Raw genomic sequence first — 13,056 nt, 5'->3', positions numbered from 1 at the left:
TATTTATAAATGCCTCGATCGCTTCAGCCCTTTGCGCTGCTTTGACGGTTTGTTTCATCTTGGTCTCCTTGCTATCAGCTGCTTTCCATCATCTCCTTTCTCACTTCAACTTGCCGTTTGACCCCTCAGCAAATACGTCTACCTTGCGCTTCAGCATGCTGACCACTGTTCTCCGGCCCCACCTTGATCTGCTGGTGTCCATTACGATGAATGGAGGCGAGATTGTGCTGACCAGTTCCGGTTGCAACACCTGTCCTTTGTATCACCCAGGCGACAATTTCACGGCTCCACGGTCACGACCATCTTTTCTCAGCTCCACTGAAGAGACCTAGTAGTCAATTGAAGCTATAGGGTCCACTATCTCTACACATCATATGGGCTGGAATCTTGTCACTATACTGCCCCACTCCCGTGCTGACGGGTGGCGAAAAATCCAGAAATGCACGAACACAATCACCAATGAGCCGTTGTACCTCGTTGTCTGTTGGCGGATTCATGAGCATGTGCAGAAAGACGACGTCACGCGGCTCACCCATTGGGTTGGATCCCCCTAAATCCCGCAACACAGTCACCAGAGTCTGGAAAATGTCGAGGTTCCCTATCAGCCTGTCAATCTCGGCTTCGTTGGCGGGCGAAATATGGGATGTTCGGATCTCGCGCGCCATCACGATAGAGGCGTCCCACACATGGGGCTGGAAAACTCGACGTAAAGATAATAAGAAGCTTAGACTCTGTAGAATACCCACCAAGAGTGAAACGTCCCTGTAAATGGTTGACATAGGGGAGTAGACGGCCTCCGTTCGGCTCTGGTCTGTCACGCTCGCGGATGGAAATATTACAAGCTTGAGCAACACCGCCATCCCGTTCGCCGCCTGCACAGCTTTTCGGCGTGCCTCAGGGATCATTCCCTCTCCAGATATGTCTGAAACATAAGAGGATTCGAGCAGAACATTTTGCAAGCTGATCATCGCGGAATACATCATCACTTTGGCTGAAAAAAGGGCTGGGTTGGGTCTGCCGGCAAAAACCGCCCCCCCGTTGGGGTCTCCGCTTTGGGGAATTGAACACCCAAATCCAAGTTCACTATACTCCCCATTTACGAGGCCAAAGTTTCTGTTTAATGATAGCACCGTTTTCTGATATTCAAAGAGAGATGCCTCCAGAAAGTTGAATGTTTGCCAGAATGGAATGCTTGACCTTCGCACCGGGTTAGTTTCAGCGTCTTCTAGCAGGTAGTGAGTCAGAATGCAAAAGTCGTTTCCGCGTGAGCATACCCCTGTTGTGCGCACGGAAGAGTCGTATGCCCTCAAAAAGCAATTCCATCCTGGCTCTGAGACAAACATGATCTATTCCCCTACTGACGTCGAATACGCCAGGATTAAGAAGGACGCTAGGCGAGGCCCAGTGATGAAACCAATCAGAGTCAGAGGCTTGCAATGTATTAACGGGGAAAGCTTGAAAGTTGATGTCACATGCAGAACTATGGATTTCAGCAAACGCCTATGTGCAAATAGTCAGTATTAAATTACAACTGTTCGCCTCGGAATTGGGCCACTTACACCCTCAGGTAAAGAGCTGGGCAATCCCGATTCTCTTGTAAGTATGCGGTCCGCCACGTTCAGCGCAAACCAGGCGTGCCTCTGTTCAATCATCTCGAGATCATTTCTCGGAGGTAGCAAAGCCGCACTACCACTTTGACGCTGAGCCACAGTCAATGGTTGCAGCCCGCAAGCGATAGTGAATCGAATGGCACCAGATAAGGTTGTGTAAGCTTCGGGATATCGACGAGTGCGAGTGAAGTAAACTCCAAGCAGAGTCGAAGCGAGAAGAAGGTCCATAAGACGATCGGCGAAAGCCAGTGACGCCTCCAGCTCTGAGTGCGTCCGAGCTACGAAGAAAGGCTCGTGGGAAGACATGGAGCCCCCAGAAATATGACAAGCAAGAAGGCATACCGAATTCACAAGGGAGGGGTGAAGGGTCCTGCCATAGGTAGGAGACGAAGGTACGCCTTCGAGCAGCCTTGCAACAAGCGGTCCAGAATGGAATTGAAAACGGTGGGCCAAAAAGATACGAAGACTTGATATTTAGTGCTGTCAGATCCAAAAAGGATGCGCAACCTAGTAAGGGCATACATACAGATAATCTTGGAGTCGGCATGGCATTTCTGTCTGAATGTCCCAATTCACCAGAGCGCTTTCTACCGCCACGCGAGTAATAACTCTTGGGTAAGCCTCTCCCGGATGAGAAAATGATTGCTCTTCTGCAGACGCGAAGGGAATGTTGGAAGAGAGAGTTGATACAGGAAATATGGGTATGGTTTCGGGGACATGGAGTCCCTTGGGGGTATGGAGCTGCTGCATCCTCTCAAGCAGAGGCAAGGTGGCCAGCCAAGAAATCCGCGAGCTTAAATGGCTTTCAGTGCCTCCCGCGCTGTGAATAGGCAGACTCGAGTTAGATCTGAGTGCGGCTATCTCGCTCTCCAAGCTCTGTATCGTCTCTTCTAGCCTTTTAACCCTGGCCCTAGGAGTTTCCTCTGCATACCCGCATAACTTCCTGTGCCTAAGACACCGTCCACACGTCGGCCTTATGCCGTCGCACTTCTGGTGTCGTGAGGGGTGGGATCAGAGCTGGGTGTGCAATCATGAAGACTTCGTTTCGCACAATTTTCCTGTAGCGACACACCAGACATGCAAGACCTGATTCAAGTAGGTCGCGACGCTTCTTGGGAATCTTTGAGGTCGAGGCAGACATTGGTGCTTGAGAGCTCGAAGGGGGTATTCGTCGTGGGCCGCGTTTGAAATATGTAGCAGGCTTGAAACTTGAGGCGGTGTACCTTGAATATCACAGCCGAACCGTGGATTGTGGAGGAGCCCATGTGCAAGCAGCGGTCAGATGAGTCGCCGGAGAAGCTGAAATAAAGGGCATTTGGAAACAAGATGTTTGCATCTCAAAATTGGTCACCCTCCAATCAGACCAGGTGGAGATAGATGACCGTTAGAAGTGCTCATCCCCTCGGCGGCCGCTGTTATGGATTCTGGAACCACGGCTAAAGTTGTTTAAAGACTTAATGGTTTTCGCGACGCGGAGGACGGAATGAACAAAAAACACACCATTGATAAATTGCGACTCGAAGTCGCAACATACTCCCACCTATAAGTTGTAGCCGAGGCTCAAAATCCAATCTGAACAGTAATGTTAAAACTTGTCCATCAATCACAACCGCGCACCTTAACCCTTGATGAGGTGCTACCATTTAGCCTGTATCTGAAACTCGGGCGCCCATAACCATGGTCATGCACTGACCCAAGGACTAGTATTCACTTCCAGAACTGTGAACTGCGGACTTCCACCGATCGTGCGAACTTGAAGTTGGATCGACTTCACACACGCCACGATTTGGACAGTGGGACCAGGGAGGCAGGATGCTGCAATGAGGCCCAATGCCGGGTGACTCATATCGCACCTAGCTGAAGGTCCCAAGCAGTGTTGTTTAATCGATAATTTAATCGATTACGATTAAATTCTCAAGTAGAGATAACTACTGTCTGTTTCTTGTCATGGCAGCCAGGAGCAATTATATGTGTATTTCCATAGTATGGAATGAGCCACCGAAAAATAATATACTTGTCACGGGTTCATGAATTATATGTCTGACTTGTCTGACTTGATCGACATACTCAGGTCCGGATTCAAATTTTGTATTACAAATGTAGAAGTCACGCTCTGCTTTCAATACAAAAGTCACATGCTACACGGGGATAAACCCAAGTCCGGGTTTAGGCATTGGCCGGAGTCTGGGGCCCATGCGAGGTTCCCATGCAGAAAGGAAAAATCTAGACACGTAAACCACTACTTTGGTATGAGGTCGGCACCCAAGCCGGTGTTGGGTTTAACCACTTATATATTACTTTGCATGTAACAAGAGCGTTGGGTGTTGCGGTTCAGATGGTGGAGTGTTAACTTGAGGTTTTCATTTTGAAGCCATGGGTTCGATTCCCACTAGGGGTAAATCTTGTTTGTTTTTTTTTTTGGTTTTTGCATTCCCATCTGGTTGCAGTGGGAATTTTTTATGCACAATGCCAGTAAATTAGGAACATCGGAAAAAAATAGAACCGAATCCATGCCTTCATATAAGTATTCTGGCCCAGGTTGGAATACAGACAAAAAGATTTACACAGTGGGAATCGAACCCGTGGCTTCAAAATGAAAACCCCAAGTTAACACTCCACCATCTGAACCGCAACACTCAACACTCTTGTTGCATGCAAAGTAATATATAAGTGGTTAGACCCAACAACGGCTTGGGTGCCGACCTCATACCAAAGTAACCGGTTTACGTGTCTAGATTTTTCTTGCATGGGAACCTCGCATGGGCCCCAGACTCCGGCAAATGCTCAAACCCGGACTTGGGTTTATCCCCGTGTAGCATGTGACTTTTGTATTGAAAGCAAAGCGTGACTTCTACATTTGTAATACAAAATTTGAATCCGGACCTGAGTATGTCGATCAAGTCAGACAAGTCAGACATATAATTCATGAACCCGTGACAAGTATATTATTTTTCGGTGGCTCATTCCATACTCATTCCATACCATAGTCATTCCAACCCATTGTTTGCTTTCTAACTCTCAAAATGACCATAAACACTCGATTAAATTATCGATTAAACAACACTGGTCCCAAGTGTCTGCCGACTAATTTTCCTGTTTGGGTTTGAATTGCATAGTATCGGGGCCCATGCTCAGAGTCAGCGGCATTTGTCATCTTCATCAAACTTCGCGACTAGTGTTCTGCTGCGTAGATCCACATGATAGCACTAGGATGATCAGCGAGTACCCTTCAATCACAACAGGGAAGTAGAAGTGTACACATCGTCATCATGAGATTGATGGCTGAATGGAGAAAAGGCACGTCCTTCAAACACTTATGGCTAAGTCGGTATGCTTCATCGCCATCAATTTCCCGTCCTACCATCTCGCTAGCTACGTAGTGACGTTGAGAGGCCTCAGTGCCAACTCAACGAAAGGGTGGTGCCGTTGCCCAAAGGATTTTAGAGCCAAGGTCCTTTTTCAGAACATTCCTCGAAGAGGTAAACATCTTAACTATGTGGGAGATTCGTCATTCTTCGAAGGAACCGATGAAACCCCACCATGAACAATATCCACGATCAGTGGGAAGGGCCACTGGAGGCCACGTATGCTGCCAAAGGCCACAGGCCGCACTTTCTCAGTCTGCCCAATCTATGTCTGGCAACCCATCCCATGAGATCCCAACGGTTGAGGATGCAAGAAATCTCAACATTGAAAGCCGGGCCAACAGCCCCTCCACCAGACATAAACGGAACATGACCCGGTATAAAATAAAATCAGCATTCTCGGCCTCTCTGAGACGCACTCCAACCGAATACTACAACACACAGCTAACAGCAAATTCAGCTTTGAATGGCACGTTGGTCAACCCAGACTACCCCGTTCGCGAAGGGGTTGCCATTATCACTAATTCCGTCGTTCGGCTCTGTACTCGGGAACCCCTTGCTCGCTCCAAGCACGCATGTATCGCAAAAGTTCCACCAAAGAAAAATACGATCAATATCAATCTCTTCATGGGGAACCCTAATGCCTTTGTCCCATGACCCATCACACCAGATAATTCTCTTTGTGTGCCACTTCCCCCATTCTGCTATCTTTTGGTCGGGGTTGGGTGAGATTGGAGAGTGAGGCGGACTCTCTATCCCCAAGCGATGCGGGCACACCACTGTCTTTCCAAATGCGTTGAGGTTGAGGTGAACGGAGATGCCGTTACTTCTGAAAGCAAGCGTGCGAAGCTCGGAGTGGGATTGATTTTGACAGCAACTATGCGCTGGGCAAAAGCAAAGATCATATTTATCCTCAAGGGGTAAACAGCAATACGATCGTAATGTTAAAGAACAAGATACACGCCCAGGTAAGATATTACCGGTTTAGTGAACTGAGCCTCCCAATTCACAGCAGCACATCATGCAAGTTTAAAGCGTAGATTTCACCAATATATACGCAGCTAAAAGGATTCTAATAGGACTCGATGACATCGATGAAGAGATGATCAAGCTATAGTCAATATTGCTATTTGAAGTCCAGACATGAAGGGAAGCAATCGTTCGTCTCCTTTGAAGCCCGGTTAGTACGACTGTTCTACGACTCAAACGTCGGTGCAATTCCGAGCTAGCCCGACTCATCCTTCGCAAGATTGGCATTAGCATAAATACGGAATAATGTTTGGGTGACACCTAGATAGCCCATGGAGGTAGTTCAATGCTAGGACTGGTTATGCTCATAGGAATGAGACCCGGATGGTAGGTTGATCTTTCCTCGTTTGTCATTTCTGAACATATTGAATACTTCGGTATGTCGCTTCAATCTTGGCTCCCGTTGCTGCTACCAGGGCATCGGCAAGAAATCGCAAGACGATCACCCTTTATGCACCGGGGGCGGATGGTTTCCAGCTGGACATTGCTCACGCATTGTGGGCGCATATGTATGTTTTCGAGTGCTCATTTAACATCTCAATGTGTGCCTCTCGCCAGTCACACTGCTAGGCGCGTCTTTTGGCTTTCGACCTTAATATGTAGCGCTGAACCCGCCCCCCGCCCCTACGCTTGCTCCGCTAAGATGCATTCAACCGACAAGCTCATGCTCACTTTGCTCTCCTCCCTCTGCTGTTCACCTCAATTCGTCAAAAATTTTTCGCCGTTTAAATCCCCTCCCGATTGTCGTCGCATGCTCCCCGTCCACATTAAGTGCTCTAGCCGAATTTTCCTCTATCATTCGACAGGAACTGCTTCGTTCAGTTAGGCATTGTATCTGTCCCAGCATGACTTTCCCACATTATTCTGGTCAGAGTTCTGGAAAAACGAAGTCACTTGGACATCGAATTCAATTTTTACGTTGGATTTTACTTCTCCCGCTGATTGTGAGCTGTAGCACTTGCTCAGTTGCCGAGCGAAGGGATTTTCCATCCCAGCAGTGATCTGGAGCGCTCTCTGCCTCAATGGACACAGCAGATTTGCCAATGCAGCGCCAGTCTATCGGGTACCACGAGAGGCGGCGATGAATGAGAGCCATGCGCAAAATTTAACTTAAGTGAAGTTTCATATACTAACTACGCGTGAGTAATACCGAAAATGCTACTCCCGATAAACGATATGAATCAGATAAGCGGGGACCCAAGACCGGATAGCATACGTAGGCAACCAGAAAGAAAGGAAATCCAATGCGCATTCATCTCCCCCAACAAACTTAACTCGACGAGGGCCACCACCGGGATGTGATGCCTCATGGAGGGATGCATCATGCATTCCATATATAGGGGGAAACCCTTCGCGGAAAGCAGGGTCATCTTCACCATCAACGGGCTCGCCAGGTGTGACCCGTAACTTGCCCAATTCCGTCAATATGCGGTTAACGTCCATCGATATTTGTGTCAGATTGGGCACCCCTGTACTCGACAGTTGTTGTGCGGGCGGTGGGGGTTGAACGGCGGGGGTTAGGCTGGGGTTTTGTGGGAAAGACGCTGGTGGTGTTGATATTTGACCTGAGCTTGGCGCAAGTGCCATTGAAGTGGAAGAAGTCAATGCGGTATATGCTTGTGTATGATCCGAGTGTGTAGCAGGTGTCAATAATGAGGTAATCTGCGATATCTGGGGTTGCGGTCCAACACCAGGTGAGATGGCAGAGTGGGTTTCGCTCTGATTCAAATTGTTGGGACTGCGAATACTACCTCCTTTTTCAATAGGCCTGTAATCCATCTCGTTCACGCGAAATGCGGAAGAGGGAATGTCCGTTACAGGTGACCTCTGTGTCCCGCTCATCCATTCTGAAGCAGTGAAAGGAGATAGGGAGGAAGGCTCGTTGGTGGTTGATGGTGGAACTGGAGAGCGGGATTCAAGTGATGGAGGATAGATTGAACCACTAGTATGTGCCGCCGAGTTTGATGCTGGCGAGCTATATGGTGCGTTTCGAATGCGGGGCTGATGGGAACAATGGAAGGTCTGACGCAACAAGAGCAGAGCCATTGGTTGTCTCTCCTTCTGAAGGGTCTGGCCCGTTGGAACGTTGCCCGGAGCGAGATAGCCCAATGTGCTTGGGGTCAAGAGGGCTCCTGGCTGCCCGGCGACGACATAGGAGGAATAAGAGAAATGCCACAACAATGATGGCAGTGAGCCCGCCTATAACTCCACCAGCTATTGCACCGACGTTGGAAGAACCATGCGAGCCACCGCCGCCTGATGGAGTCGATGTCGGTTTCGAAGTGATACTCGACGTTGTGGGATTAGACGTAGTAAAATTTGACGCATGAACAAACTCTATCCAATCCAAGGTAGTCCAGCGACCATTCGCACCAGCTGTGATCGTAAGACCGTGCTGTTGTGCCGGATCAAGCATTGTGTGATAGTAGCGCACGCATTGTTCCGCAATTATTCCGGTGATTGTCGGAAAAGATCCATTATATGAAACAACGGGATCATTATCAAAGGAGACATTATACGGCCCACATTGCAAATAACAAGGCCCGTAAACGATTACTGCACTCGCTGCGATGAAAAGCTCGACGTGAGCATGCAACGTTTAATGGCCAAATGTAAACCCACATACATTGGTAAAAGTGGTGCTGACAGTCTCTCCTAGCACATTCGATGCATGGAATGTTGTATTTTTGATCGTGGCAGGCACGACAGTATCGGTGTACTCGGGATAAGTGCCAAAGCCTTTCCAAGCAAGTGATGAGTCCAAGTCATCTATGTACGTGCTTGTAGTGCCCAACCTAGGCAAAACGGGGATCAGGAAAAGAAGTCTTCTCCAGGGCTGAGCCGATCATAGAACAACCCTCACTCACCCGAGCGATCCAGTGCTAACGGTGATTTCAGCCCGATCAAAGGTCATGGATGAACCTGACGGAGCTGAAGTTATCCGAATAGTAAGATTATGCGTGGATGTAGGGGCTAGTCCGCTGAAGGATGTAAGCAACTGGCTGTATACAAAGGTCTCGTTTGAGAAATGAGTAGTCCCGTCAAGCGTTGCGGCCCATTCCATCCCCCCTGTGGTGTTGGCGTAGACGGCAATGGCAGTTCCTGTTGAAAGAAATCAGTACCGAGATTTCGAAAAGACCACCATAAGACGGCCTACCTGTAAATGTCAGTTGGACTCCCACACCTTCTGCAGTCGTAAAGTGGGCTTCGTGTTCATCGCACCGTGGCGACTATTGAACGGGATAAAAAGAGGCCATTTGGTACCAATCTACGAGTTGCTTACTATTGTCTGCTTCGCACAGAGCACCGTCCAACCAGCCGACGACACATTCGAAATATTGCTCCATCGCCAGAGAGGCGAGCTGTCCCGCAGAGTCTGCCGAATGACTGATAATTGGCCCCTCATGACGCGAGTGTTGTACAGCACTTACTAGATTAAACGTGGCCTCCTGTACCATAGGGTTATGGTCGGGGCATCAAGGACTTGAAAGAAAGGGCTCAAAGAAACATCCAGTTTCAATAGTGCCAGAACACTGACGGCTATCCCCACTGAAGTGGGAGTTAAACCATAAATGGTAATGGTATAATATTGGTGGTTAATTGTCTAGTCAACAGGAACGATATTCCACTCGATCAACGAATATTCCATGCTGTAGCGGATATATCGATCGTTCATAAGGAATGCATGGCGGGCGTGCTTATTTCAGCTCAAAGTTTTCACATTACATGCTCTGGGGATCGGCGCGATGCAGGACAATGCCCGCTTTCGAGATAAGTCGCGACATCTACATATACGGTGCGGGCCAAATTAAATGTCCTATATATTGGCCAGAGTTCAACATGAGGCAGGAGTGCACAGACCTAGAAACCACCTATCCATTACACGCGCGCAAACATTCCCACACGAATTATGTACACCCAACTGACTCACTCGGGTTTCTGCCCTGTAGCAAGGAAGAGATCTACACTTCGTGGACCTCTCAGCGGTTGCACAGCGCCGGCGATCTTCCACTGAAATTCCTGCAGCCCCGCCTCTTCGAACGCTTTCCGAATCTGATGCTCGTGAAAACCACCTTTGTGTGCGACGACGTGCGAGATTTTGGTGCCATGTTTGGCAGCCGCGTGATGATGTCCATGCCCATGTCCATTCCCATCGACGTGCTCGTGAGCCTGGTGAGCTTCGTGACATAGGACGTCTTCCATAGTCGCGCCCGAATCAGCCAATTTCCCCACATAATCATGAAAATCGATTCCATTCTCATTCTTTGCGAGGTCCACAACCATCAAAGTTCCTCCTGGTTTCAAGAAGTGCGCTAGTATCTTGGTAGTGTCCTCGATCGAAGGTAAATGGTGATAAGCCTGCGCGCACTAGGATATTATCGTCAAGCCGGCTCTAGAAGAGTTTCATATAAAGATTGAAACGTACCATAACTACGTCAAACTCCATACCCTCCAACTCTCCATCTTCGCCTTTCAACTCAACACACACAGCCCGCATTTCGTCAGACGAGATACCTTGCTCCATCACTCGCTTGTTAAAATATTCGACCATGCCCTGACTAATATCAACCCCGACGATCACCTTACTGTACGGCGCCAGACCCTGAGACACGAGTCCTACGACAGTCCTCTCAGCACATCATACTCGAAGTAATAGGAATCGTGGAAAACGCACCCGAACCGCAGGCATAATCCATGACGATCGTCTCTTCCTCGTCAAATTCATACGCATCAAGCAGAGCCTTGCTGATGACCCTTGCAATCTCCTGGCCCTTGGGGCTCGCTTCGAACGCTTTGACAAAATCCATGTTGTTGTCAAAAAACTTGCGGTTCTCATTTGTGTAGTTCGTCTCGACAGCTATTGCGTCGGTCGAGGTTGGAGCCATTGTGTCCTGCCGCCAGTGAAAATTTCTGACGATGACTCTTTATATAAAATGACGAAATCTGGGGCGGCTGCCGCCAAGGCCCGACACGACAGCGAAAGCTGAGACGGTCCTCCCAAATCTCAAGTGTCCTCATCCATTACATCAGCACAATTACGTGTGAATCTCAGTGGCCCGTTCCTGAAAGATTTTGAGGGTTGAAAGCATGTGGAAAACTGGATGACTACGAATGATTTACAATACTAGCACATTGATATCCGAGTGAGGGAAATGTGGGATGATGAAAAGCCGAACTCGCAGATAAGGGCGGTTCACAGCAAAAATGATGAACAAGGGTCATTCGATGCTCATACGGTTCCGGTTTGCACCAGGCGGATATCGCCGTTTGGCAGCGCTTGTGCCCATCTCCATCTCATTGGTCCCACGTTTTTTCGAATTGTGCTTGTCCACTGTGGTATGAAAACACGTCAGAAGCTGTTTTGATACATCATCGGCGACCATGGTACACACTGTTCTCTTTCAGCCCCAGGCCAAAATCGCGAAACACAAGAAAGCTCCAAATTAGGGTGATGATGAGGAGACCAATGGATATGCACGCTGAACGCGTCCCAATGTCAGTGATATCCTGAACAGTTTAGCAACTCTATGATGCTTACAGAAAATAGTTAGCGACTTCCAGACATCCTTGAACATGTCGGTGCGTTTCTGAGTCCATATTCGGAAGAGCTACGATGGTTGTGTTGGTGGTGGTGCCATGACAATAACGGAGACCATTATTACCTTGTACGAAAAGTATACAAGCGCGGCAATCAGCCCAAAGATAAAAAAGGACATCATTGTCCGATTCTCGTATCTCGCAGCTAGGTGGCCTTCTAACAGAAGCAGCATTGATAACGGAAAAGCCGCAATGGTAAGGTAGAACTCAAAATCCCCCTTTTCAAGCACAAGCGAAACAAGCTGGACAATATCATAAGAAACACAGGGCAAGAGAAACACGCAAAAACGCACCTGTACCGAGAAGCCAAGCCAGAAAAAAGCATCAAAGCGTACCAAACATTCAAAGATCTGGTACTGCGCATAGAGCTTTTTTATGCGTCGATCCGCTCCAATCTGCTTGTAGATGTTCCACCCAAATTCCTTATATATCCGCCAACCCAGGGCCATGTACGCAATTTGAGCAATCCCAATGACAACAGGGATTGCACCCGTGAGAGCGCTGATTGGTATGCCATAAGCCCGGACGTCTGATGCAACAACCTGTACTTCGAAAATTTGCATCACAGAGTATACCTATATGATAGATGTTCAGAAGCAATCGGGCGACAGGTGCGTGATTTTCTACATACGAAGAAGAGTGCATTGAAAATTGCAAGGAAAATGAACTGGAGTACATTTTGATGGATGACAGCGTCCAGGGCAAAAGCGAACTGGAAAATGTGTGCAAGGCAGAAGATCACGAGCAGCACAGGTAATTTGCTCCTTAAAAGGGTGGCGTTATCGTGTTCGGAAGGCTGCGTTTCAACATTGATCATTTTGTTTACGCGGATTAAAAGTGTTCCTTCAATAACGAGATCGATGAAGGTTTCGAGCAGGACTACACTGAGGTACAAACGACACGCGATGGAGGGGGGAATGAGAGAACGAAGGAACCCGGGTTCATTTCCCCTGCTAACCAGCGGCTGGGCGAAATTATGGTCAGCATTAAGATGATGCTCGGTACCATCATCAACATAAGGAGAGATAGTTGGCTTGCTGATTGTGCGGGCTTGTGGTGTGGTACCGGCGACAGATAATGAGGGTTCTGATAAGGAACGTCGTTCATTGCATCAAAGGAAGGTGTAAGCTCAGGATTCGGCAGTGAACTATCGCTATTAGGGAACGTTGAGCCACTATGTGGCAAGTGTGAAGAAGATGTGTTCAGATATGATTGTCTTGCAGACATGAGTACGAAACGAGAACGCGCCCGTGTTGAAAAAAAGAGACAGCGTCCGTCCGTCCTAAACCCCGAATGTGTCTGAGGCGACGTGGCGAATGAGTTCCAGTGCTGAGATGATCAAACGAGTGATGGCACTTTGGCGCGGGTGGCAGTGTTGGTTCTCTCAAACACGGCAACATCCCTGCTTGGGGTTCAGCACAGCAACTTCGAGCGCCCCAATTGCAGTAACTGGT

At 48.4% G+C, this 13,056-nt stretch overlaps 4 protein-coding genes across 4 annotated transcripts; all 4 read right to left on the bottom strand.

Annotated features, from left to right (window-relative positions):
• Positions 1-57: 57 nt before the first annotated feature.
• Positions 58-2,963, bottom strand: EI90DRAFT_1488879 (uncharacterized protein). The gene is made up of 6 exons (XM_039051847.1): positions 2,662-2,963; positions 2,137-2,600; positions 1,560-2,076; positions 1,275-1,500; positions 533-1,225; positions 58-481 (listed from the first exon to the last, which is right to left on the bottom strand). The coding sequence occupies exons 1-6, from the start codon at positions 2,749-2,751 to the stop codon at positions 336-338; spliced, it is 2,136 nt and encodes a 711-aa protein (XP_038914585.1). The 5' UTR covers positions 2,752-2,963; the 3' UTR covers positions 58-335.
• Positions 2,964-7,162: 4,199 nt separating this feature from the next.
• EI90DRAFT_3125633 (uncharacterized protein) lies at positions 7,163-9,462 on the bottom strand (the record flags this gene model as incomplete). Its single annotated transcript, XM_039063856.1, has 7 exons — positions 7,163-7,979; positions 8,032-8,569; positions 8,627-8,799; positions 8,872-9,106; positions 9,162-9,234; positions 9,288-9,380; positions 9,436-9,462. The coding sequence occupies 7 exons, from the start codon at positions 9,460-9,462 to the stop codon at positions 7,163-7,165; spliced, it is 1,956 nt and encodes a 651-aa protein (XP_038914584.1).
• A 458-nt stretch (positions 9,463-9,920) lies between these two features.
• EI90DRAFT_3063933 (uncharacterized protein) lies at positions 9,921-10,622 on the bottom strand. The gene is made up of 2 exons (XM_039060769.1): positions 10,431-10,622; positions 9,921-10,372 (listed from the first exon to the last, which is right to left on the bottom strand). Exons 1-2 carry the CDS (start codon positions 10,554-10,556, stop codon positions 9,932-9,934), a joined length of 567 nt encoding a protein of 188 aa, XP_038914583.1. The 5' UTR covers positions 10,557-10,622; the 3' UTR covers positions 9,921-9,931.
• A 752-nt stretch (positions 10,623-11,374) lies between these two features.
• On the bottom strand, positions 11,375-12,709 carry EI90DRAFT_3017495 (uncharacterized protein; the record flags this gene model as incomplete). The annotated part of the gene is made up of 6 exons (XM_039057106.1): positions 11,375-11,484; positions 11,544-11,613; positions 11,668-11,844; positions 11,896-12,177; positions 12,234-12,566; positions 12,608-12,709. 6 exons carry the CDS (start codon positions 12,707-12,709, stop codon positions 11,375-11,377), a joined length of 1,074 nt encoding a protein of 357 aa, XP_038914582.1.
• Between the last annotated feature and the right edge of the window lie 347 nt (positions 12,710-13,056).

This window comes from Cantharellus anzutake, assembly GCF_015039405.1.
Source record: "Cantharellus anzutake strain C23 chromosome Unknown EI90scaffold_33, whole genome shotgun sequence".
NCBI classification, from domain to species: domain Eukaryota; kingdom Fungi; phylum Basidiomycota; class Agaricomycetes; order Cantharellales; family Hydnaceae; genus Cantharellus; species Cantharellus anzutake.
This window is presented reverse-complemented; position numbering and strand designations above follow the sequence as displayed.

Excerpts from the sequence above, each read along its gene's own strand:
- EI90DRAFT_3063933 (XM_039060769.1), bottom strand. The coding sequence starts at position 10,556 with ATGGTCGAATATTTTAACAAGCGAGTGATGGAGCAAGGTATCTCGTCT. Across the intron at positions 10,373-10,430 it reads TGGAGTTTGACGTAGTTATG|TGCGCGCAGGCTTATCACCA; the intron begins GTACGTTTCAAT and ends ATAATATCCTAG.
- EI90DRAFT_1488879 (XM_039051847.1), bottom strand. The coding sequence starts at position 2,751 with ATGTCTGCCTCGACCTCAAAGATTCCCAAGAAGCGTCGCGACCTACTT. Across the intron at positions 2,601-2,661 it reads TGTGTCGCTACAGGAAAATT|AAGTGCGACGGCATAAGGCC; the intron begins GTGCGAAACGAA and ends TCACGACACCAG. Across the intron at positions 1,501-1,559 it reads CCAGCTCTTTACCTGAGGGT|GCGTTTGCTGAAATCCATAG; the intron begins GTAAGTGGCCCA and ends ATTTGCACATAG.